This window comes from Episyrphus balteatus, chromosome 2 (assembly GCF_945859705.1).
Source record: "Episyrphus balteatus chromosome 2, idEpiBalt1.1, whole genome shotgun sequence".
Classification (NCBI taxonomy): domain Eukaryota; kingdom Metazoa; phylum Arthropoda; class Insecta; order Diptera; family Syrphidae; genus Episyrphus; species Episyrphus balteatus.
In genome coordinates, this window is record NC_079135.1 from 129,521,341 (window position 1) to 129,547,044 (window position 25,704).

General features: G+C 35.0%; 3 protein-coding genes across 3 annotated transcripts; 2 read left to right on the forward strand and 1 right to left on the reverse strand.

Moving 5' to 3' along the window:
- Nucleotides 1–978: 978 nt before the first annotated feature.
- On the reverse strand, nt 979–13,162 carry LOC129912308 (AT-rich interactive domain-containing protein 4B-like). The gene is made up of 6 exons (XM_055990520.1): nt 12,702–13,162; nt 11,931–12,641; nt 5,395–6,268; nt 1,702–5,328; nt 1,540–1,635; nt 979–1,479 (listed from the first exon to the last, which is right to left on the reverse strand). The coding sequence occupies exons 1-6, from the start codon at nt 12,705–12,707 to the stop codon at nt 1,292–1,294; spliced, it is 5,502 nt and encodes a 1,833-aa protein (XP_055846495.1). The 5' UTR covers nt 12,708–13,162; the 3' UTR covers nt 979–1,291.
- A 4,157-nt stretch (nt 13,163–17,319) lies between these two features.
- LOC129912310 (uncharacterized) lies at nt 17,320–18,167 on the forward strand. Its single transcript, XM_055990522.1, has 2 exons — nt 17,320–17,579; nt 17,645–18,167. Exons 1-2 carry the CDS (start codon nt 17,422–17,424, stop codon nt 17,910–17,912), a joined length of 426 nt encoding a protein of 141 aa, XP_055846497.1. The 5' UTR covers nt 17,320–17,421; the 3' UTR covers nt 17,913–18,167.
- A 6,221-nt stretch (nt 18,168–24,388) lies between these two features.
- LOC129912311 (uncharacterized) lies at nt 24,389–25,190 on the forward strand. The gene is made up of 2 exons (XM_055990523.1): nt 24,389–24,606; nt 24,672–25,190. Exons 1-2 carry the CDS (start codon nt 24,449–24,451, stop codon nt 24,937–24,939), a joined length of 426 nt encoding a protein of 141 aa, XP_055846498.1. The 5' UTR covers nt 24,389–24,448; the 3' UTR covers nt 24,940–25,190.
- The last annotated feature ends 514 nt before the right edge of the window (nt 25,191–25,704 follow it).

The window sequence follows — 25,704 nt, forward strand, 5'->3', positions numbered from 1 at the left end:
GTACTAGATCAACCAAAACATCTACAATTAGTAAATGGAACAGGGCTAATTTTAATCATCTTATATAAAAATGTTGCTGCAAGCAGTAGGTACGGACATCACGATTTCATCAATTCAAATCAATTATGGTAAAATCGTCATTTCCGGGAACGCCTTAGGCCTCGTTATAAAAAATGTAGTTATTTCTAGTTTAACCCATATATATCTATTTGTTTTTGGTATTCTTAATCAGAATCCTTTACCTGCCAAACATTTCGAGCATGATTTTTTTTTATCATTAAACAAAATAGATATTTTTTATAATTCGACCTTCGAAATTTTCCACATATGTACATGATTTTGACTAGAGATGCCACGAATATTTGACTACTTTTTGGTAACGATGCTTGTCACGTCTTCTTAACTTTCGACCCACATGCAATGCAATAGAATAAGGCATGTCATATCGGTATTCGGCCGAACTACTATTCGCGTCATCTCTAATTTTGATTTACATAGATTATTTAAATACTCCTTGAAGTGTTAGTTATTTTTTTGTTAATTACAAGCACAATTTAGTAAAACAGATGTATTATATTTTTTTTGGAAATTCTGTTAAAAGTCAATAAAACATACAAACTTATTTGATCTGACTTGAAGCCTTCAATCAAAAAAACTACATATCGTACTATTATTACAAGACTGTTGTAATTCCAAATTTTTTTTTTGCTTGGGTTGACATCATATTTTACACAATAATCTAATATTTATATATCTAATATTTTAGATAATTGCTGAATAGTTAATGGCATTATTTTTATAAAATAACTTGATAAAAACAGTTTGTAAATAAACATTTTTTCGCTGATTCAGCGATTAATTTTTTTTTAAGTTACTCCAGTCTTGTAATACTAGTGCGATATGTTAAAAAGCGAAGTGTAAATTCATCCTTGGACCTACTAAACGGTTTAAACTTCCTTAAAATTAAAACCCAAACAATTCTAATACACACACACAATGTAAATTTTTTATTTCTTGAATTGTAAATACCATAATATATATAATGATAAAATCTTAATCCTCAATCGCTTATACTTAAATACAATAAAATGTTTTGTTTTTGTTTTTCCGTAAATGTAGTACGTATAAATTACTTTCTAACAAAATATCTCTATATTTCTAATTATAATAATATATGTAAAAATTTTCTGCCCATAACTTTAAAAGTTATTTAAGAACAAAGAACAAAAAAAGAAAAATATTTAAAAAAAAAACTTTAAACAAAGCTCTTACTCTAGCAAACACTTGCAAATTAAGAATTAATTTTAATTGCTGCCTGATGCAATTGCATTTGTTTCTTTTCACGTTCCCTTCGTCGCATTTTTTTACGTCGACGATCAATGCTAGCCAAATCGCCTTTAATCATGTTATAAGTCTTTCGGAGATCTTGGATTTGTTTAAGAAGAATTGATATTCTTTGATCGGGATTCATTGCGGGATCTATCAAAACAAAATCAATAAGAAATATTTTCTTGGGAAAAAGAGGATCAACAAACTTACCCAATTGCACGAGGAAATTATACTGACAAGGTCTGTTATGGCGAGAAGATGACGATCGCTGAGAAATGGTATCCGAATTGTCCTCACTATCAGAACCTAAACGAAAAAAAAATATCCCCCTTAATAAAGTTTTTTCAAGAAACTCTCCCAATTCAAACTTACCATTATTCTTTTTAACCGATGTAAGTGGTCTTCTTCTCTTTGCTTGTGATTCCATCATCATCTCCGATTGCTTCCTAGTTCGTCGCCTCTTCTTCGGAGACACTTCATTCTCAATATCTGCTTGTTTCTTCAACTCTTCGCCACTCTCGTCTTGACTGGCAGAGTCATTTGGCGAACTGCTCGGAGTTGGACCTGGCTTCATTGTTGGAGCTTCCATTGGTGGTGGGGGCTTACTCATTGGCGCCGAACACTCAATATCCATTGGAACTGGTTTAATATCCGACTCAGTCGGATGAGAGTTACCTCTACATATGGCCAACGGATCTAATACATCCTTGCCAACCATCGAACATGGACTTCCGGGAATAGTTTCTTCGCATAAAAGAAGATTAATTGATTCACTGTGTAAATTCAAACTCTCAGCTGCTTGGTCGTCTTTTTTAACTTCAACTTGTTGCGGTGGAACGGGTACAACCTGTTCGATTATCGCGACAGGTTCGAGCTGTGGTCTTTCGGGTGGTTGCAAAGCACAAACTTCAACTGGTCTTATATCAAATATTGGCTTAACACCATCTTCTGGTTGAAGATTTGGATCCGAATAAAAGGTTTGTGGGAGGTTAAAGATGCTCGGCACGACAAGTGGCTTAACAATAACTGGGGACGGGAGTTTAGGCTGAGGAAGTACTTGCACCGGCTGTATAGTTACAGGCGAAGCTAGTTTCACAATTGATGCAGGAAGAACAGCAACAGGAGGAGGAGGAGGAGCTTCAATTGGTTTTATTTCAACTTGTGGAGGTTGTTCTTCTTTCTTCTCGACTTCATCGACCTTCATTTCGACTTCCTCAACTACAGCAACCACACAAGGTTTAGGTGGTTCCTCGACGACCTTTTTCACTTCCACTGGTTGTGGTTTAACTTCTACCGGAGTGATTGTTCTTGAAGTTTCTGGAGGATCCTCTTCATCTTCTATAATCAATCGTTGTTCCGAATCATTACTATCCGATGATTCTTCGACAAAATGATCCACACTGGGCGCCGCAGTTGTCTTTTGAATTGCACATTCCAGCTTTTGTATGGTTTCATTGAGAACATTATTTTTCACTGGGATTGACTCGAGAATTCCAATTTTGGGTTCAGGACTTGCAAGCAACGATCGTTTGGTTGGTATTTCAAAATCACTCTTAACCAAAGTGCAAGTGACATCTTCAATCTTTGGCGGTTCGGTGATGAATGGCGAAGTACTAATGGCACTGCTGCTGCTATTGCTACTGCTACTATTGCTGGTGCTGGGGAGATTATCCTCTTCGATCTTGATCTCTTCCTCTTCTTTAACAAGCTCCTTTGGCTTGACTTCTTCAAGCTTCGTAGTGACCTCACATTTATTCTTCTCCTCTTCTTCCTTTTTCTGAGAGATGGCTCTCAACACTTTGTCAGCAATTGATGAAGGTTTCTCCACTTTGATGGGTTCCAAATCGAATGATGAATCACAGAGAAGGATTTTAACATTTTCAAGCTCAAATTTATTATCCTTTGCCTCGTCACTGCTGGTTAAGCCTTCAGCATCTTGATTAAGCTCAAAGACATTCGATAGATCACAAGTAGTCTCAATAAATGGACTTCCAACAACCCGAGCAGTACTATCAGCTGGTTCCTCGCCACACTTTGTGGGTGTTAGTTGCTCTGGAGGAGGAACATCAGTTAGAGCTCGTGTAGTTTCTTGCACTGTGGTTGCAAGTTCTTCATGGAGTGCATTGAAGTTCAAATTAAAGCTCGGTGACTTCCTCAATGCATCAAACAAGGTAGTTTCATTTTTCTGGGGAGTGAGCAAGTTACTCATAGCTGCTGAAAGGCTAGATACAGAGATCTTTTCTTCTGTCTTAAGTTGCTTCGGTTTTTCAGGTGATTCCTTGATTGGGGAAGCCTTCTTCTTTTTACCAAATGAAGAAGTCATTGGAGAGACTGTCGGCTGTTCTGGTTGTATCTTCGAAACTGCAACAACCACTGATTTCTTCTTGGAATCCGATGTTCCTGCAGAAGGTGTTGGTGCTTTTCTAACTTCGAACTCAAATGGTTCTGGTTCTTTAAACTCATAGATATCAGAAGTTGGTTGAGGTGGTGGAGGAGCTTGGATAACCTCTTTGATATCAGTTGGTTCTTCAAGTTTAAGAGGATCAGAAACAGGTTCTGGTGGTGGTTCCTTAATTGTTAAGGGTTTATCAATGATAACTGGATATTTTCCAATTCTGGTAAGATTAACAGTTGGTTTAGTTGCAGATTCTAAAATCATAGGGAAAGGTTTCTTCTCAGCTGGAGGTGACACCGACTCAATTGGTTCCAGCTTAACTTCGGATTTCGGCATTTTGAGGGTTTCCTCAGCAATAAATGGTTTTGCCTTCAAACTCTCCTGTCGCTTCTCAGCCAGAGATTCCTTTATGATCTTTTCAATTCTAGATGGAGCTGCTTTTTCTGGAACTTTTCCCATTGGGAATTTCTCTAACAAAGCCTTCTTGTCGGCATTTATCTTTAATTGCAACTTCTCTGTCATATTTTCAAGAGTTGTTGTTTTATCTGAGGACTGAGAATCATCATCAGCAAATGAATCAGTGCCATCAGAAGATGAATCCGAATCGGAGGACTTTGTTGTCTCATCGTGTTTTTGGTCAGAAGATTCCTCTTCTTTAGGCTTGAAATCGAATAAAGACTCGGATTTCGAGTCTTGTTGATCAGGATTATCAGTTTCCGGATCAGAAGTTGGGGACTTTAGCTCTTGGAAACCCTTCAACTCGGATCTAATTTGATTGAGATCATAATCCCGACCCTTGGCGCTGGAATTTGAAGTTTCAGGCATTTCCTCGTCATCGGCTTCTTCCTCATCTTCACTCTCACTAGCGCTGTTGGATTTTGCCGAAGTAGCTGTCACGGAAGCTGGTGATTTTCCTCGAGATGCCTGCGTTACTTTGCCTTTGGAGTCGCGTGTGGCACGTGTTGGCCTTCGAACTGGCTCATCAGAGTCGCTATCAGATGAAGTTTGCATTGAAACATCCGAGACATTGTTCGAGGTGCGTCTCATTGCGCTGGGAATTTGTCTGGGAGTTCTCTTCTGTGCGTTAGAGGCTGCTGGAGATTTGGTGCGACTTGAATTAGATGCCACTGAACAGGGTGTTGTGGAACGAGGAGGTTGTGAGTCACTACGACCACGACCTCGCTTAACAGACGAAGTGGGAGTTTTCCCTGCTGCCGGGGAATTAACTGATGGTGGTTTGGGTGGGTTTTCAGATTTTTCAACTTTACCCTTGTCCAATGCCCCGCCAACTCGAGTCTTTTTGAGTTTGTTGTTGGTAAGGTTCTCGGCGATCCTCTCTCGTGGGACCCATTCATCATAACGATTATTCCAGCCAGTATAGTGGACTAAATAAAGAGGCGATCCACGGGTCACAGAGATCTCAATGACCTTAGCTTCGTAGGTGACCTTTTTCTCGTGATAATAAACCTTCAATTTGTCACCAACTTCAACGGGGAAGTCACCAGTATCTGTCTTTTCTGGATTTTCATCCTTTTTCTTAGGTTTTGGACCTCGTTTCTCTTCGACTGGTATTTTCTTTTGTTTTTCTTTTTTATTTGTTGCTCCTGAAAGGAAAATAAAGATAAAATGTAAACAAATAAAAGCAAATGTAGCCCCAATTTTAAACTTACCAACAGATCCTGTGGGTGAATTCTCTCTGGTTGTATTGGGAGTCTCTGAACTCTTTCGTTCAGTTGAACGTTGATTGCTTTTTTGAATCTTTGCCAAAGGAATGTCACATTCCTCCTTGGCTTTCTCTTCGAATTTCTCGACTAAACTCTTGACTTTGCCAGCACCAACGGATGATTTCCTTTTGGTAGCTGCCTTGGCAACTGTTACCACTTCTACACTCGACTCACTTGTATTCTCAGATTCATCGTTAGTTGGCGGAGGATTTACAGCAACAGCAGCTGAAGTCGATGGTCCTGGAATCGAAGAACTTGTTGGTTTCTTTTCCTCTTTGTTTGTGTCAGCTGGCTTTGGAGAGGCCACCGAATTGGCACGCACTAAGCTTCGGCCTTTTGTACGATTGGCATTGCGTGGTGTCATTAGCATTGAACAACCGAGTTTTCTATGAAAATCTTCATATGGTTGCAAGAACTTTTTATAAGCTTGTTTTACTAGATTAGTTACACTAACTGTAATTGGGGTGAATCCTAGACGTATGGTTATAGACTTCCATTGATTTTGACTGGTAACACGGTTATAGCCACCGAGTTTTTGAACTGCCCGGAAGAGACGGTAAAAATCAACATCTCGATTTTGAATTGATGGCACCTTGTTCAAAGGCGTTCCACGGTCATCCATGTACTTGTATAGTTGCGCTATGAAAAGATCCTTTTCTTCGCTTGGTTCATCATCGGAACTGTCAGAATCGACTTCTTCATATTCACTCGAGGAGTTGGCTAGTCCAAAGAGTGAATCTCGATCCCAATGGGTGGGTAGAACACCGCTGTCCAAGTACTCCAGAGCAGCTTGCACAGCCCCATTATCTTGTTTATGAGCCTGTTTAATAGAAGGAAAGATTTGTATAAAATAGAGAAAAATATAGTATGTATACTGTTCCCCCCTTTCATTGTTGCCAAAGAAACAACGTAAAAAAATAAGGGGAAAGTATGAAAATAGCATATCCTAGCAGCAACAAAAATTAGAGAAAGCAATTTTTATTACTAAGGAATTTTCGTTCTGCTGGACATTTTGAGGTACGAAACTTATAGATTAGACTGGACAAATTAACATGTGACAAAAAAAAAAACATACAAATACGAACTGGTTTATCTGCGGCAGATATATTTTTCAGAACAATATCTGTAGTATTATTAACTAAACTATTTAACTAGACTATTTCCTGGTTGTGCAGAATATAAAACGGATTATATTGACATCTTTTTTACACAAGGTTTTGTGAAGAAATTAAATTCGTAAATTTCGTTCGAGCAAACTGAAAAAAGCTATTTTTCATCGTAATTTTTCTTGTCTGTTTTTTTTTTTTTTTTCAATTATCCGTGCGGTTCTTAAATTTGGGTGTATTGCATTTTTAATGCGGAGGCAGTATCCAATTTTCGTTTATTTTGAGGAAAAAAGAATCTTAAACTGGTTTGCATTTTAATAGACCCCGAGTCAATATCATTGAAATAGAATAGAAACTTTAGCTGCTGATAAACAGGGATGGAGTTTTAGCCCTCAAATCTATGGCGGTGATTAAAATGTTGATGTCTGCACAAATTGTATTGATTGGTGTAGTTTGTTGACTTGCCAAATCACCTACAGGAAAGGATCAATCAGCTTCAGAATTACTGCCAGCAGTGGTGGAAAAAAGTGGAAATCAATAAATCCAAAACGATGGTTTTTAGAAAGAGTGGAGCGTTTTTAGACTTTTCTTTCAGATCACTACGTCCAACTCATAGTTTATGTGTTATGGTCTTCTCAACTTATTCTGATACTGTTTTTTTATTCGACAATGGAAAAATAACAAATCGGGAAGCCTCTGAAGAATGATCGTTTTTCACTTAAACTGACATTTAGTAAGTTTTTAGAACCCATCGCATTTGTATTAATCTTTTTCAATTCACTTCGTACTGTTTATAACTTATGCTTAGTGGTCTCTGGGACCAAATCTGATGCTCTATTTTGAGTTGTCAATGGAAAAAAACGAAAAGACTCCGAAAAATGTTAATTTAAGCAAAAATTGAGATTTTTTTAATTGTATAAAATCTCACCTAGAACAACTTTCTTTTACAACCTTTTAGTATTTGCTATGTTATTTATCTATTGAACCTTAAGAGCTATAAGGGACCCTAACTGAGAAGTTTTCTGTTATAATGACATCGTTTATGGGGGATTTAAGAAAACGTAACTTTGACATACCCTGATTATTTCAACAGAAATTGTAATTTTATTACTATGTACACTTAAAAACTTTATTTATAACTTAATTTTTAGATGAAATACAAGATATGGACATAAATTAAATGCAGTTGTTAACTGCATTTAATTTATGTCGATATCTTATTCAATCATCAGATATCTGAAATCTAGGTGTTTTCATTATTCTTGCCCATCTATTGATTTCCCCGAACTTATGTTTTAATTTTGGTAACATTTATAACAATAAATCGTTAAATGATTTGTTTATTACGCACGAGATGTAAAATACAGTGCACTACAGGGTCGCATGTACTTGCTCTTATAGAAAAATGTACACAAATTTAAGCTTGCCAATGGGATTTTAACGATTAAGTTAGAAATCAGAAAAAAAATCATGAACAAACATTCAAAAAATTTTTCTAATTTTTTTTATTTTAAAAATTTGAATAAACACAATCCTTTTAAGTGATAAGAAATATTTGTGTGTATGTTTTGAATAAAATCGGTCCATCCTTTAACAAGATATGCGTAAAAAACCAAAATGTCAGTTTTCTCAAAAAATGGCAAAGACATATTTCCATTATGCAATATTTTTGTGTACCTAAAAAAGCAGTTTAATTAGAACAGCTTAGATCATTATGTACCCCTAGTTTAATCTAAATCGTTTGAGCCGCTTCTGAGAAAATAGTATGTAATAACTTAAAAATTTCACTTTTTAAGTGAGATATTAAAAAACAAAAAAAGACTAAATCAAATCAAATTTCAAGAAAATCCGGAAGCAGCTTCATTTACAGATGGACGCAAAGACGCACAGACCGACGAACAGCATGACGAAACCCACTTTTTTGATTTTCTCTATAATCTTAATGTTAGTTTTGATTAAAACAAAACCAATATGTACTTGCCCTATAGAGTGAGCAAGTAAAAATGGGTTTCGTAATGAGGAGAAGTGCATACATGCTGCAGTCAACGAAAATTGATTTCCATTATACACCAAACGTGTCTTGAGACATAAATCATTTACGGCCAATTTCTTCACAGAGTCCTAACGCTAATACCGGTTCTAGTCCTAAAGTAAGTACTCAAATCGGTATCAACTCATTTCTTCACCCAAGTACTAAGTCCTAAAACTGTCAGTTTAGGACCGAGTACTAGTTAGGACCTGGTCCTAGCTAGATCCTCAAAATCGACTAGTACCTGGTTATTATACCAATTGTTAGTACTCAAATCGGTACCAAGTTATTTCTTCACAAAAGTACTAAGCCCTAGTACTGTCAAATTGGTACCGAGTATTAGTTAGGACTCCTAATTTGTTAGGACCTCAAAATCGGTAGTCTAGCGGTTAGTACTTGAAAAAAAGCAATGAATTTTATTCTTTTTAAGAGAAATCGGCCAGATTTATTAATTTCTTGGGTATTGTTTCGTTTGAAAAGTGTTTCTTGTTAATTTTAATGATTGGAACGATTTTTTAAAATTTACCCAAAACACTTGAAATGACGAATGCAATGCCGGAACGGGAAGAATGGGCAAGAGAACACTTCTTGATGAAGAAGTACCAAAAAAAGTTCGATCTTCCTAAAAGTGACAGCCAAGTCAGGAAAATGATCTTTAAATTTCTCGACCTGGAAATCATTTACACTCTTGCTAATACCTCGGACTTTCCTATAAGTCATGATAAAATATTGCGAGTTGCATTTTAGTAAAAAAAGACAATATAAGGACTGCGTTCTTTTAAATTATTCTTTTTATTGAAATAAATTTTTTATGTAGATTGGTACATTATAATCATTATGTAGGTACAAATGTGTATTCGAAAGTGTCGTTAACTTAATATGGGCCTGCGTTCCGTTTAAATCTCGAGTACTTGTATGAAACCTTCCTCGTTTTTCGTGACCTGTATTTCAGAATTTTTTACATTACCCAGATCACACAATTCAGCACTCAGGAATTAATTCTTGACTTTGAAATTTCTTGATAAATGAATCGAATTTGTTTTGCTTGTTGGCCCTTGTTACATTTGACCACATTTGTTTTTAGATTTTTTTTGATAGTCCTTTTATTATTTTCTACATTTTATCTTTCTTTATTTTGTTAAATTCCCTCAAATGTGAAAATAAATTATTTCAAATATCAAAATTAATTATTTTAAACATCAAAATATTGTCAGAATGACAGTTAGACCAGTTTTATACGTATTAAATCTTAGGACTGCGTTGTAAATTTAGATCAGGTCCTATATATGTGAAGAAATGCTCGGGTGCTAACTTTTCCTTAGGACCGAGTACTAGTGCTAGGACCTGGTCTAGCTAGACCGGGTACTAAGCTGACTTAGGACTTTTGTGAAGAAATTAGCCGTTAGATATTGATATTTATCTTTCTATGAGTTTTAAGGTTTTCGCGGTTGTTAAGACATGACATTATTAGGATTTTTCGGATTATCCGCGTTATATATAAGTAAATATAAAGTGAGTTCACTACTGTACTCACCCCGAACGTTTCGCTTCAAATTACGCGGATAATCCGAAAAACCCTAATAATGTCATTTATCTGTCTGTACATGAAGCAAAACAATTTGTAAATATAATAGCCCTATCGCTAAGGAAACAGGAGTACATTTTTTTTTTTTTAATAATAAGCGCGCACTAAAAGGATTAACGTACTTTTAATATGGTGAACACAGTACGAGCATGAAGATGAAGATGAAGATGCTTCGCATGACAGCAGGAGTAACAAAGCTTGATAAAATTAGAAGTACAAAGATCCGAGGAAGCCTTCATGTTAAAAATACCATCTCCCAAAAAATTGAACACGACCGACTCAGTTGGTATTGCCATGTTCAAAGGAGAGATCCTGAGAACCCCGTCAAAAAAGCAATATCATATAACGTTCCAACACGAAATAAAAAGAAAGGTAGGCCTAAAAACTCCTGGTACAAGCAAATGCAAAAACACCAGCATTCAGTTGGCCTCAGAAACGGAACAATACAAAACCGGGAGACTTGCCGCCGATTTCTGAGGTCAACCCGGCGAACCCCACAGGCGGATCACTAGTGTGAAGCAGTAACGTGGGAAGGTTATGATCCCCACGACATCGAGATCATAACAGCGCCGAGAAAAAGGAAGAAGAAGAAGAAGAAGAACACAGTACGAGCATTAGGAAAATAGGGAGGGGTTTGATAGGAGGTACCGATGGGCATTACTTTTGAAGTTCTGAGTTTTGAAATGGGATGGGAAAACAGAGGCGGGTAACGCGTTCCACATTCGTGTAGTGCGGCTGAAGAAAGAATCTCTGTATTTGACGGTACGTCCGAAGTTGGACTCTAGGGTAAACTGATGAGCATTCCTTGAAGCGCGAGTATCACGGTTGAATTGTTTCAGGGGAGGAATGCAACTAGCTATTTCGTCGGAGCACTGCTTATAAAAATAACGATAGAACAACGTGAGACATGATACGTTACGACGGTGCTCAAGAGACGTAATTGTATCAGTTATTGATCTATCACCTATCATTTTTATAGCTCTATTTTGTATTCTATCCAAGAAACTCAACGAGGTTATTGGAGCACCTGCTCAGATGTGGGAGTTATACTCTAGCTTTGGACGAATATACGCCTTATAAATAATTGCTAGATCAGACGTGGAGAAAAATTTCTTGCATCTTCGGAGGAAACCTAAACATTTCTCAGCGGATTTAGCGGTGTCAAATATGTGTTCATTTCACAGGAGGTGGTTTGTAATGAACATTTTATTAAACAATCATCTAGCTAGCTGCATGGCTAAAAAGCATAAAATTTCCCTCAGAAAAATGATACAACAAAGATAGACCTACAATCTTATCTAATCGACCTCCATGAACTAAATGGAGTCGTATATAAGTTTCAGCCTAAGAAAACTGAGAAAATGAGGAATCGATCAAGATTTAAAAAAAAAAACAAAAAGTTTGAGAATAGAGCTATACAACAGGCCAAAGTAAAAGAATTAATTGTTGATTGACACTTCAAATAATAAAAGTGGGAACAAGTTTTGAACAGTTTACTACTTAAGATTCAACGTTTGTTTCGGTGATATGCTAGTTACAGGCTTAGAAAACTTAATGGTATTTTATCTATCTTAAAATCTTCTCGGAAAAGAAATTGGATGGATAGAGAGAATTTGGATTAAAGACGCAAATGGCAAGTAAATGATCTAATGTTATCTATTGTGTTTATAGCAATTATCTTATATTAGTTGATAAATAAAGTAGAAGAGATACGAGTTAAAAAATATAAGAAAACTTAAAAATGTATAAAATCTTATCTTACCTGTTCCCTAGTAAACTCCATGGCCTCCTTCTTCGGGACAGTATAATAACGTCCATCTTTAAACGAACGTACCAAATATTCATCCTTAACTCGAATTCGAACTGTTACTTGTGCCGTTGGCGACACAACCAATCCCGGGAACCACTTTTCCTTATCCTTCTTCTTACTATCCGTCGATTCGACGCAAACAACTTTCCCAATGTTTTCTTCTTTTTCATTAATAACTTCCTTAGCATCACTTTCATCATCATCATCCGAACTATCGTCATGCAAATGACGCGATCTCCTTCCCCTCCTCCCGCCAACAACTGGATTCCCAAAATGCTCCGGATGGGTCAGTGGCAACTGATCCAAAGTCTCACTTTCATTAAAATGACGACCACTTTTAAGACAAAGCGCTGTCCGTCTTAAAGTCGTTATATCTCCATCATCAAAAACAACAGTATACTGAGAACAGTCTTGAATCTTCATGACTGTTCCCTCGACATTCTCCCGCCGATCGGGATGCTTAACTTCGACAGTCGCACCGACTCGAAGCTGCCCCGACTTAATAGCGTCATCGGAGACAACACCCGAACCAAGGCCATGCTTGAAGGCGACCTTCACTTTTATATTACGAACTACTTTGCGAACTTTAGCCTCGCAAAAGGCTCCTTTATATTTTGCGCTAACCTCCGTTCCAACGGGTAACGATGGTGGATCATCCACTTGCTGGATGAATAGAGAAAGTTTTTTAGTAGTTTTCAATGGAATAAAGTGAAAAAAACTTACCTGCATTTTTTGGAGGAAATAACGCTCAAAACTCAAATTATCGCTTACAAACGCCACTTTTGCGGAATGCTTTTGTACATTTCCCCAGAAAATTATTTATTTTAGAGAAGAAAATTTTGATAAAAAAAAACGCAAAAAAAAAAAAACTTTTCGTGTGAATTTTTGTGTGGAAAATAATAAAATACAATTGAAGTTTTTTTTTTATATATACGCGGGCGATGAAGTTTGAGTTGTGGTTTTTTTATTGATTTATTATTATTGTACTAAGTACTTTTATAGTTTAATATGTTTTTTTTTAAACTATATTTTAAAATTATTTTTTTTTTATATAAATTTGCAAGACGATGGAAAAACTAAAGCCATGAAAAAGAAAATTCTTTTTTTTTTTTTTGTACACAAAATCCAATTTGCTGCTTGACGTTTTGATTTTTTCATCACACACAGAGCAGGAAAAGATAGTGTGACGGTGGCGCTCTCTGTGATGTGGAGGGTGTAACTAGTTTTTTTTGTTATTAATGGTGGATGATGTAAGGCAGAGGTTACACTGGAAAGAAAATTCTTAATAAATCGCAATGAGGTAGAGCGAAATTGTGGCGAGTTAAGCTTAGTTATTATAGTCAGCTATTACATGAAGCCTCAAGAGGCTTGACTCTTTTTTCGAATTTTCTTTTGATAATCATTCTGTGAGGCGCGTACTATTACACGATGCCTCTTGAGTCAAAGACTCAAATTTGACATTTCTCTTTTGATTTAAGTATTGTTGTTGTTGTATTCCACCAAGAAGCAAAAAGAATGAAAGGGAATGTTGAAAAAAGAAAGAGTGGAAAAAGAAACGTCAAAAAAGAGTCTCAGAATTTTGGCCCACGACTCTCCGGTCGGATAATTTTTTGTTTGATCTTCTATCTCTTTTGCACTCATTAGTTTTGAAAAGAGGCGCGCCTCTTGAGGCTTCATTTAATAGCTGACATACAAATTTTTTCGCGGGACAAATTTGTCTTGAATATTTTTCCAAGTAGTACGCGTATTTGGAGCCGCTGTAAAGAAAAAGTATCCACTTAATTTTGCACGAAAAAATAATGTTCAAAGCAACACCTCACAAAATTTCAGCCTCCTACGATGAGCAGTTTCTGAGATATAGGGCTTCAAAAATAGCAAAATCCGTAACTGACTCACTGACAGATCATCAAAATTATATAGAACTTCCCGATATCGTAGAAACTTGAAATTTTACACGGTGATAGGACTTGTGGTGTATACAAAGGAAAAAATCGAAAATTTGAGATTTTCAATTCAGGGGGCGTGGCTTCCGCCCATTTCCGCTGAATTTTCATCAAATATTATAGAACACTTCTGATTATCGTAGAATCTTGAAATTTGGTAGAACGGTAGAGCTGGTAGTTTATACAAAGGAAAAAATTTAAAATTTGAGAATTTCAGCCAGGGGGCGTGGCAACCGCCCCCATTTTCACTGAATTTTTATCAAATATAGAGATTTTTAATTCTACAGCCATACCTTGCAAAAAGTAGTGAAATCACAACAAAAACATACTGTTAAAAAAAGAGCCAAGTTCTCCTATGTTGAAATTATGCTGGCACAGAAAGTACTGAGATGTAAAAGTGTACCAAGTTCTAAAGTTTGGGTTCAAATTCGTATCAATAAAATTTTGATTGTTTACTTGGCAATTTTTGAAATAACTTTAAAAATCGATGGTTCAAAAAAATTGTCAAGAGAACAACCCAACTAGCACAACAGCTTCTATAAATTTAGATCTCACAGGTACTACTTTTTATACAGCTTGTATTGAGCTTGCTTCAGAATTTAATTGCTTATAGAAGTTCGAACTTGTTTAACAACTTCTAATAAGTTGTTTAAATTCTGTTAAAGAAACTTAAACGAAAAAAGTTTGTTTTCGGAAAAGCCTGCTTAGTGAGTTTATAGGAGCTTTACAGAAATTACCAAGTTTAGTATGTATTTGATTTTTGGTTTTGATATTGAATAATCTAGCTCGGACAATTTTTGGTTTTGACATTGAATAATTTAGCTCAGACATTTTTTTGACATTTCTGCTATTTGAACTGATTAAGTTTTTGATTTCTAGGATGGCCGAGTGGGTTGAGTGGCGGACTGCCACCAAGTAGGTACGAAGTTCGATTCCTGGGTGTGGTAAAAAAAATTATATTCTTTTAAAATTATTATCAATAGATATACTTAAAACTAATGGAATAATATAATAATTTCAGGTCAAAAGATAAAACTCATGATTTAAAATAAAATAAAAACCAGTTAAAAAAGAATTCTTTTTGGTTTTTGTAGTTTTTTTTTTAAATTTCGATAAGACATGTATTAAAGAGCTATACAAGCTCTTCCGATGCTATCTGTCAAATCTCAAATTCGGTAGAGCTTCGGTAAAGCTTCGTTTAAGATCCTTATGGAGGGTAAAATTTGTATAACGTTCTCCTTTTTCCATGCCCAACAACCTTACTAAAGTTTAAAAGAAGCTGAAATGTAGCTTTTGTAATACCTTAACCGAAGCTGAAATGTTAGTTGGGAATCAAAATTTTATTGATACGAATTTGAACCCAAACTTTAGAACTTGGTACACTTTTACATCTCAGTACTTTCTGTGCCAGCATAATTTCAACATAGGAGAACTTGGCTCTTTTTTTAACAGTATGTTTTTGTTGTGATATTCATTAATCAAATCAAAAACTAAATCAGTTCAAATAGCAAACAAATTTCCGAGCTAAATTATTCAATGTCAAAACCAAAAAGTGTCCGAGCTAGATTATTTAATATCAAAACCAAAAATCAAATACAAAACTTGGTAATTTCCGTAAAGATTCTATAAATTCATTAAACAGGCTTATCCGAAAAACAAGCTTTTTTCGTTTAAGTTTCTTTAACAGTATTTAAACAACTTATTAGAAGTTGTTAAACAAGTCCGAATTTCTATACGCAGTTAAATTCTGAAGCAAGCTCAATTCAAGCTGTATAAAAAGTAGAACCTGTGAGATTTCAATTTACAGAAGCTATTGTGGGTAAGAAAAGAACAAATAGATAAAGCTCAGAAAAAGTCATAGTTCATTTAAATTAATTTTGTGTTTAAATATTATTTTTTTTTTAAATTCACTCAGTTTGTTTATTTATTTAAATTACTTTTAGTAAAAAAAAGTTATTTTTTTTAAGAAAATAAACTGGGCTTCAATACAAACTGAACAAAATTAATACTCATTTACGTGTTTTTTTGAATCAAATGATATGGAAGTGAAAAAAAAAACAACTTAAAAAACAAAGAAAATTGGGTTTGATGCAAAATTGCGGAAAAACGGTTGTTCGCAGAAAAAAAAGTTTTGAGACAAACTTAAACCGTAATTAATTCTTGATTGGTTTTTAAAAAAATCTTTCAAATCAGACGTATTTTGGTAAAGATAAAGCCATTTAAAGGAAAAGGGAGCACAAATTATAAAAACCGTCATAACTCGAAAACGGGACGAAAACGAGAAAATTACCTCTTAAGTTTTTCGACTTAAAATGACCTCAGGAATCCATGGTTTTCGTTTGGGGCGGTGACTGTGGGACACCCTGTATTATATCAGATCAATAGATAAACTTCATTATTTAAAACCAGTTTAAAAGAATTCTTTTTTTTTTGTAGTTTTTTTTTTAAATTTCGATAAGACATGTATTAAAGAGCTATACAAGCTCTTTCGAAGCTATCTGTCAAATCTCAAAGCTTCGGTAGAGCTTCGGTAAAGCTTCGCTTAAGATCCTTATAGAAGCTGAAATGTTAGTTGGGTTGGTATGCAGAGGTACGTGGGATCGATTCCTGGCCGGGCAATGTGATGAAAATAAAAAAATGTGTTCTTTTTCAATTAAAATAATATTCTCATCATTTCAGAACAACAGAAAAAGCAGAAGGAAAAGGAAAAGAAACAAAATAGGGTAAAATTAAAATAAATAAAATAAAATGTAGAAAATGCAAAATAGAAAACATCAAAAGAAAACAAAAATAATGAAATAAAATTCAATAAATTCTTTTTTTTACGCATTTTTCTTGACTCCAAAAGAAATGTTGACGGTTTTTTCAGTTCTTATTCATTTATTTCTTGTGTTGAAAATTATTTTCTGTTGATATTTCTTGATTTTAAATTACTTTTGAATTTTTTTATTTTGACTTTGACAGAATACTCGATGATATTTTTTTGTTAGCATTTTCGTTGTCGGCTTTAGAGACTTGAAAATTGTTCGTTTTGCTTCAGCTGCGTACTAGGCTTAAGCCTAGTAGCTCAACACTGCTCTTGAAGTCAAGAAAAATGCACAGGACAGTAAAAAGTAGTGGCAAATGAGTGAAAACTCTCCAATTTTTCACTAGAGCTGGGTACTAAAAAACGAAAAGCTAAACGAAATTTTTCGTTCAGGATTTCGTTAACGAAATTTTGTACTAGGCTTTAATGATAAAAAACATTGGGAAAAAGCGAATTTTTTCATAGAAAAACGCTGTCGGCGGTCGCCGCGGCGCGCCGTTAATGTGTGGGACAGCCTTTAGGGTGTCTTGTGTTGTCAGCCAAAAAAAGTTGTAGTTTTGAACGCGCTCCCACGTGTCAAAATGACATTCCATGCAGCTGTCATTTCGTCTTTTCTTTTTTGTTTTCAAACAAATTTTAAATTTTGTTTAAAGAAAAATTTATGGATAAATAAACTTAATTATAAAAATAAATAATGTCTGGTAAAAATAAAGGCTTCCAAGGAAAAGACTCCTTTAGTCGAATGAATTTCCTCTATCAGGCTTCAATGCTTATGGCTGGAAAAAGTGATACACTCTCCGCTTATTATGGAAACTTGTGCAAATCTATTGGCAAAAAATCAGTCCTACGAATGTAAATAATATTTCACATTTCTTTAAAAAACCTGTACAACACATTCATATTTTATATTTTTTCAGAGACCCAAATATAAAGAGATCTCTTTGCAAAAAGTGCCACATGGCTCTGAAGCCTGGAGTTACAGCTGATGTTTCAGCTGTTGACTGCAAAAAAGAAATCTTTTCTATTAAATGCAAAAAATGCAATCACTCCAAGAACTTTCCCATCAACTTGGATTATAAATTTTGGTTAGAAAATCCCGATTCTATAGCTGAAGTGTGTTCGTTGGAAAAGGAAAAATTAACAAAAAAACGAAAAAAAGCGACAGTCTCAAAAGATGCACCATGAGCATCTGTTAGATAAAGTTGTTCTGGGAATAATTTGCGTTAAGTTATTTAAGTAATTAAGTTAAGTAAGGTAATTAAGGAAACATTTTAAATATATTATGTATTTGTAAACAAAAAAGCAACTCTTGAAATTTTTACAAAGGAATGAGAAAACGATTAGCTTTTAGCGATTAGACTGATCATTAAAATTTGAAAATATTTGTTTTTCAACTAGATGCTTTTTGGGTCTAGTGAAAACAGTATATTAGATGATTACTTGTTTATCTGTGGCGTCAAACAACAAACAAAAAGAACAAAATATCTGAAAGAAAAATTTCCAAAGCATTATCGTTGTGTTTCTTTCTCAACCTCGTATCTCTCTTCCAATAGGTTTTCAGTAGGAAGAAAAACTTATTATTTCGTACTATAATTTTTTTAAGCCAAATGTTTAAATGCCATTTCATTTGAACTTACAACAAGCATGATTTTCATGTGTTTCAGTCCTGTATTAAATTACGCTCTCCAGGTGAGAGACGCATTTTTAGATGCGAGATTACAGCATTAAGAGTATCAGTGCCAGTGGCGTAGATAGGGGGGGATCAGGGGGATATATCCCCCCCATTGATTGGGATCGATAATTGTACAACATAACCAGTCATGAACAAGTTAAGTTAAAGAAACACACTCTGAAAAAAAACGCTATGGATTTCGAGTTTTTGATTAGCTTAAAGGTTATAAATATGGTTTACCAACTCTCGTTGCCATTAAGTCGGAGTTTCAAAGAGTGAATTTAGACTTGGTCCAAGCTTTGGATCTCGCCAAAGATTTAAGAGGGCAGAAGGCGACTCATTTTCGAAAGTGTTTGTAGGTTCCAAAAAAAAAAGAGAATAGTGAAGCGACAAAAGAATCGTTCGAACCCTTCGGTTCAAAGTACAGAAAAGAATATTTTCGTGTTACTGTTTTCAACCTTTTCTCGATTTCTAAATAATGGGCCTTGAAGAAAAATTTAGAAACCATGAAAACATACTAGAAAGGATTTTGGTTCTTTCCAAGAATTCTTCGTCTGAAATAGACAAAGCAGCTAAAGAATTTAATGAAACTGTTGAGTTTTACCAAACATTTGGCTGCAGGACAATCTTCTATTCTTCCACCTCCACCGAGAAAACAAGACCACGTAAAATAGAACAAAAACAATAAGATTTCCTTATGGTTTTCATCCAAGAAGGAAATATTATTTTAAAGCCTGAACTACATCAAAACACAAAGTCAAAAAAGTACAAAAAAGTAAAAAAAGCTCAAAATATAAAAAACACATGTATATTTACCTGACATCTATTGGAAAAAAATGAACTAAAAAAGCTCTTTTGTTTTTGAAGTTTTGAAATTTCAAAAAAAAAATAAAATTGAAAAATAAACAAATTACAGTCAACTCCATATACATAAGTCGAATTGTCACACTACACGAAAATTAGTTCGAATTAGAGGGAAATTCGACTAAGAGGAATCTATTTAATCTTTTTGCTGCAGGCGGTTTCATTAAACACGTTAAAAAATTTGAGTTAGAGGAAATTTAACCTAAAGGAAGTACGACTTATAGGGAATCGACTGTATTTGAAATTTCAATTGTTTGTCAAAAGAGCTTTTTTTTCGCAAAATGACAGGAACTATGTGATCGAAGAGCTACCTTACGGAAAGGATAAAAAATATTGTTTGAATGTATTTGTTTTTAAAACTTTGTGAAAATTGAAAGCTTGCTCTTGTTCAAGCTTTTTGAATCGAATACTTTTTTAAAATGAAAAAGAGATATACAAACAAGCTTCTAGGGGGAAGAAGAAAAAACATGGTGTTTACTTTTTTGTACTTTTTTGACTTGTGTTTTGATGTAGTTCAGGCTTAACAATCGGGTTTTCCTTATTGAAAAATTTGAAATAATGAAATTTTTACTAAATTTCAAAAAGATTTTCTCCATGAAAATAATATTTAATAATTAATTGCTGATTTTAATAAGGTTTCTTCATATAACAGTTCAATAAGAAAATCATCCAGCCAATTTCAAGGGCTGCTCGGCTTACAAACAATACGAAAGCCTTAGAAAATTAAAACTTAGGACAGCTAACGAAAAAATCAATAATGCCAAAGCCTTTACAAAAGCAATTGCCAATGGCAACCTTGTTGCCCCTGGTGTCTCTTTCGCCAGTCACCTTCAGGATGCGCAGATTCCTGGTTTCAACCTCTCTAGCGGCTCCAAACCACCGAAAGCTAATCACAACTCATCGGGAGCTGGTCTGATAAGCGATTTTATGAACCTTTCCAAAGACCTCTTTGGTATTGAAATGAGCAAACTCATTGCGAAAATCGAGCACTTTATGTCTAATCTTGGGAATTTCGACTCAATAGTCAGCAAACGTTTAGCTTACCTTGAGCTGGTAAACCAGCTCCTTATTAGTTCGAAATAATGTTTTTACACCTCATAACTTTTAACATTTCGTCCCTAATAAATCAAGCTAGGAGAATAGAATTATTGAAAATTCTCTTAGCCAGCAACTGTTCAGTGGCGTTTATCCAGGAAACCCACTTAAACAATAGGCATAAAGTTTTCATCGACAATTATAATGTTCTCAGAAATGATGAGCTTCAGGGGGTCGCCCTTCTCATCAAAAAAGACATCATTTATGAAACAATTAACTTCCAATCTACGCTCATACCGGCCGTTTTCATCTCTATTAAATTTAAAGTCAACAACACCTTCAAAAAGTATCTCTTGGGCTCCGTATACTTTCCCACCAATAGTCCACCTTCACTCTTGACAGCCGAACTTATTAAAATAGAATCGCTAGCATCCACTTTCGAAGGCGCAATCATCGGCGGAGACTTAAACGCCAAAAGCCCCATGTGGGGGGACTCTTGGCAAAACTCCAACGGAAATACCCTAATTAATTGGTCACAATCACATCTTCCTTCGTTAACTCATATCACCTCTGACACACCGACCTTTCCTCGAAGCTCATCATTTCTGGATCATTTTCTAATTTCAAGCCACCTACTTAACTTCATCGATTCTAACTTCACGATCAAAACTCTGTCGACCTTTTCAGATCACTGTCCGCTTTTGCTTTCAATCAGCCTTAACGAAGCCAACATTTGTATTAAAGAGCCTCATTATAACAGGTCTTTCAAAGGCACTAACTGGGACACCTTCAAAGAGGAGCTGGATGATTCCCTCCAGGATATCTTCCTCCCTCACCACTCCTGTCTATCCAACTCTGATATTGATAGTTACATCTCTAGCTTCACCACCTCGCTCGAGGCTTGTATTGAGAGCAATTCGTCCAGAAATGTTTTTTCCTTCAAAAAATACCGAAATCTTCCGAATGACATTGAGAATTTGTACAAGATCAAACATCAATGGCAAAAACGCCTCAAAATTATATACCATCAATCATTTAACAGAGTTAATACTCAGTATAGAGAACTCTCATCTCAAATTGCTCTTCTCAATATCATTATAAAAGACAAAGTTAACATATGGCTTAATAAACAGCTCGGTGATAGACTCGCCAACATCGTCCCAGGCCCTCAAGCCTTTAAAGAAATTTTCAAGCTAGTTGGTAACAAGAAAAAATTCTCGTGCAACAAAGTTTCAGTGAACAATAACTTGTTCACTAATGAAGCAGACATTGTCTCAGCCTTCGAGAACCATTTTAAGAATGTTTATCGCGAAAGAGTACCCGATTTCAACTCCAGAGTCACTGAATCTGCTAAACTATCAGCTGCGAGGGTTAGAAATTCCAAACCTGAGCACATTTTCATTTTTGACGCCGACAACTCGGCCTTAAATCCACTAGCCTCTGAAATTTTCACCAACCCGGACAGCGTGAAAAATATCATTTCGCAATTCAGACCTAAAAAATCCTCTGGTCCAGATGACATCACCAACTTTGCCTTAAAAAAACTATCCAACTTAGCCATCAACTTTCTTACAGTTTTATTCAATAACTGTATCAATAATGGATACTTTCCTGACAAATGGAAGGAGGCAAGAATCCTTCCCATTAGCAAAAAACAAAACAATGTCGATATTAACAACTTTAGGCCGATTTCCCTCCTCTCCAACGTAGGGAAGATCCTAGAACGTATTATTCTGAATAAAATGCAATCTCCCTCAGAAAATCCTGTTGACCCAATCTCAGATTACCAATTTGGCTTCCGCAGAGGACACTCGACCCTTCACGCGCTTCTCAAATTACATAACGATGTGGTACTGAACCTTAGAAACAAGTGCTGTACTGTGGCTTGTTCTCTCGACGTCGAAAAAGCCTTCGACAGCGTGTGGAGGGACGGTCTCCTCTCCAAAATTGTGGCTCTCAATATCCCCCGTCACATAATCAACATTCTGGAAAGTTTTCTCACAAACAGGCGCTTCTTTGTGCAAATCCAAGGCACTAAATCCCAAATCTGTGAGTGCAACAGTGGTGTGCCGCAAGGCTCCATCCTTGGGCCCCATCTCTTTAACATCTTCTTGCATGATTTCCCCCATTACATATCAGATAATAATCAAGTTTCAACGGGTCTTCTATACGCGGATGACACCATTGCGTATTCCAGTCATGAGTATCCCATTATTGCCTCTCGCCAACTTGAAAAGCATCTTAAAACAATTAACGATTATTACAATACCTGGGGTATTAAACTAAATATCCCAAAAACTGAATTTATCTGTTTCAGAAACGCTAGTGGCAAGGGGCCAGAAGGGGTTGTCCGAGAAAGTAAAAATATCTCCATCAGACTTGATGGAAATACCATTCAACCCAAAAACAGCTTAAAGTATCTCGGTGTCAACTTTAACAAACTTTTCAAATTCAATACTCATGCTCGGATCATCCTAGGAAAATCCAGAAAAGCTTCCAATATGCTTATGCCATACCTAAAACATAAAGATTTGAATAAAAAATCCAAGTTGCTCTTCTATAAAACCTTGATCAGGCCAATCATGACTTACGCGTTTCCCATCTGGTTCTCCATCTCGCCTACGGCAGCGTCGGAGTTGGAGCTGCTGGAGAGAAAGATTCTGAGACTCTGCGCGGGTATAAATTATGAAAATCAAACGAAGAGATTTTCCAACGTACACCTACATAATGAAACTAACACCATTCCGTTTCTAAGATATGCTCTCCTTCAAATGAAGAAGACCATTTCTAGACTCGAGCTTTCGGATAATGATCTGGTGGAACACATCATTTCGTCTCAGACTGGGTTCTCTTGGGACAGCGTGAACTATCTATCGCCACTCGGTATCTTCTCAACGGATTTTGATCCCACCGAGATCTCCCCTCCACAATTTTACTTAACTGCCATGCCAAATCAAAATCGTGGCTAATCCAAATTAGAAATTGACTTTTTTAACACCCTACTATAACTGCCACCACATGATAATTTTAGAATTTTAAAACAAATGTTATCAAATCGTTAAAAAAAAAAAAAAAAAAAAAAAAAAAAAAACAAAAAACAAAACAAAAAATAATAAACAATACAAATCAAAAAAAAAAAACAAATCAAAACCAAACAGCAAAAGGAAAAAAAAAAAAAAAAAAAAAAAACATTCACATCAAAATACTTTACATTTCCATAAATGGGAGGGCAGTACTTACACCCTTAGGTTAAGTTATTCCCTAGTAAACCGAAAATACTTTAAAACATATTCGCCAGTTAATTGATTTAATTTCATCTAAATTGAATGTTTTATTGTTTGCTACAATGTTATTGTTCTCATCCTAGTATTTATGTAATTAAAATTCTGTGATCTATTTTGTATTAGTGTTGAGCACATTCATACTTCTTTACTGACTATTTCATTTTGTATCTCCTACTAAATGTATCTATTTTATTCTATAACTTAAGAAGAGCTATCGCTCGTAAAGATAGAGAAACAACATCAATGTATACCAAAATGTATCTTCCTCTCTACACCATTAATCGAATCTTTCACTCAGTCACCTTAAATGTATATCTCAATATTAAAATGTTGCTCATACACTCTCGTATACTGTGATTTTACTTGTATTTTTAATGTATATATGACGCTCTCGCTTCATAAACTCAAAAGAAAAAAATTTAAAAAGAAAAAGAAACGAAAAAAAAAAAAAAAAAAAAGAAATCTAAAGCAATATGTTAGATATTAAGCATATCACTGCACTGGCCAGTATTCGTATGTATGTAGTTTTAAGATAGGTTAAGTTTATTGTATATTTGTATACGTGACTCCCGTCACAAACAAATTCAATTTAATGCTTATGAGCAAGAGCAGACCAACCATATATTTAGCTTTATATAAATATAGACTGCCACGAGGCTTTACAAAAAAAATACTCGAAAAAGAAGGCAATACTTTATAGCCACTTCAGTACAATCTAAGCTATTGTTAGAATAAGATATAAAATGTAACCTAACTTTGAAGACTCAATAAAATTCAATTCAATTCAAATTTTGTTTTCAAACAAATTTTAAATTTTGTTTAAAGAAAAATTTATGGATAAATAAACTTAATTATAAAAATAAATAATGTCTGGTAAAAATAAAGGCTTCCAAGGAAAAGACTCCTTTAGTCGAATGAATTTCCTCTATCAGGCTTCAATGCTTATGGCTGGAAAAAGTGATACACTCTCCGCTTATTATGGAAACTTGTGCAAATCTATTGGCAAAAAATCAGTCCTACGAATGTAAATAATATTTCACATTTCTTTAAAAAACCTGTACAACACATTCATATTTTATATTTTTTCAGAGACCCAAATATAAAGAGATCTCTTTGCAAAAAGTGCCACATGGCTCTGAAGCCTGGAGTTACAGCTGATGTTTCAGCTGTTGACTGCAAAAAAGAAATCTTTTCTATTAAATGCAAAAAATGCAATCACTCCAAGAACTTTCCCATCAACTTGGATTATAAATTTTGGTTAGAAAATCCCGATTCTATAGCTGAAGTGTGTTCGTTGGAAAAGGAAAAATTAACAAAAAAACGAAAAAAAGCGACAGTCTCAAAAGATGCACCATGAGCATCTGTTAGATAAAGTTGTTCTGGGAATAATTTGCGTTAAGTTATTTAAGTAATTAAGTTAAGTAAGGTAATTAAGGAAACATTTTAAATATATTATGTATTTGTAAACAAAAAAGCAACTCTTGAAATTTTTACAAAGGAATGAGAAAACGATTAGCTTTTAGCGATTAGACTGATCATTAAAATTTGAAAATATTTGTTTTTCAACTAGATGCTTTTTGGGTCTAGTGAAAACAGTATATTAGATGATTACTTGTTTATCTGTGGCGTCAAACAACAAACAAAAAGAACAAAATATCTGAAAGAAAAATTTCCAAAGCATTATCGTTGTGTTTCTTTCTCAACCTCGTATCTCTCTTCCAATAGGTTTTCAGTAGGAAGAAAAACTTATTATTTCGTACTATAATTTTTTTAAGCCAAATGTTTAAATGCCATTTCATTTGAACTTACAACAAGCATGATTTTCATGTGTTTCAGTCCTGTATTAAATTACGCTCTCCAGGTGAGAGACGCATTTTTAGATGCGAGATTACAGCATTAAGAGTATCAGTGCCAGTGGCGTAGATAGGGGGGGATCAGGGGGATATATCCCCCCCATTGATTGGGATCGATAATTGTACAACATAACCAGTCATGAACAAGTTAAGTTAAAGAAACACACTCTGAAAAAAAACGCTATGGATTTCGAGTTTTTGATTAGCTTAAAGGTTATAAATATGGTTTACCAACTCTCGTTGCCATTAAGTCGGAGTTTCAAAGAGTG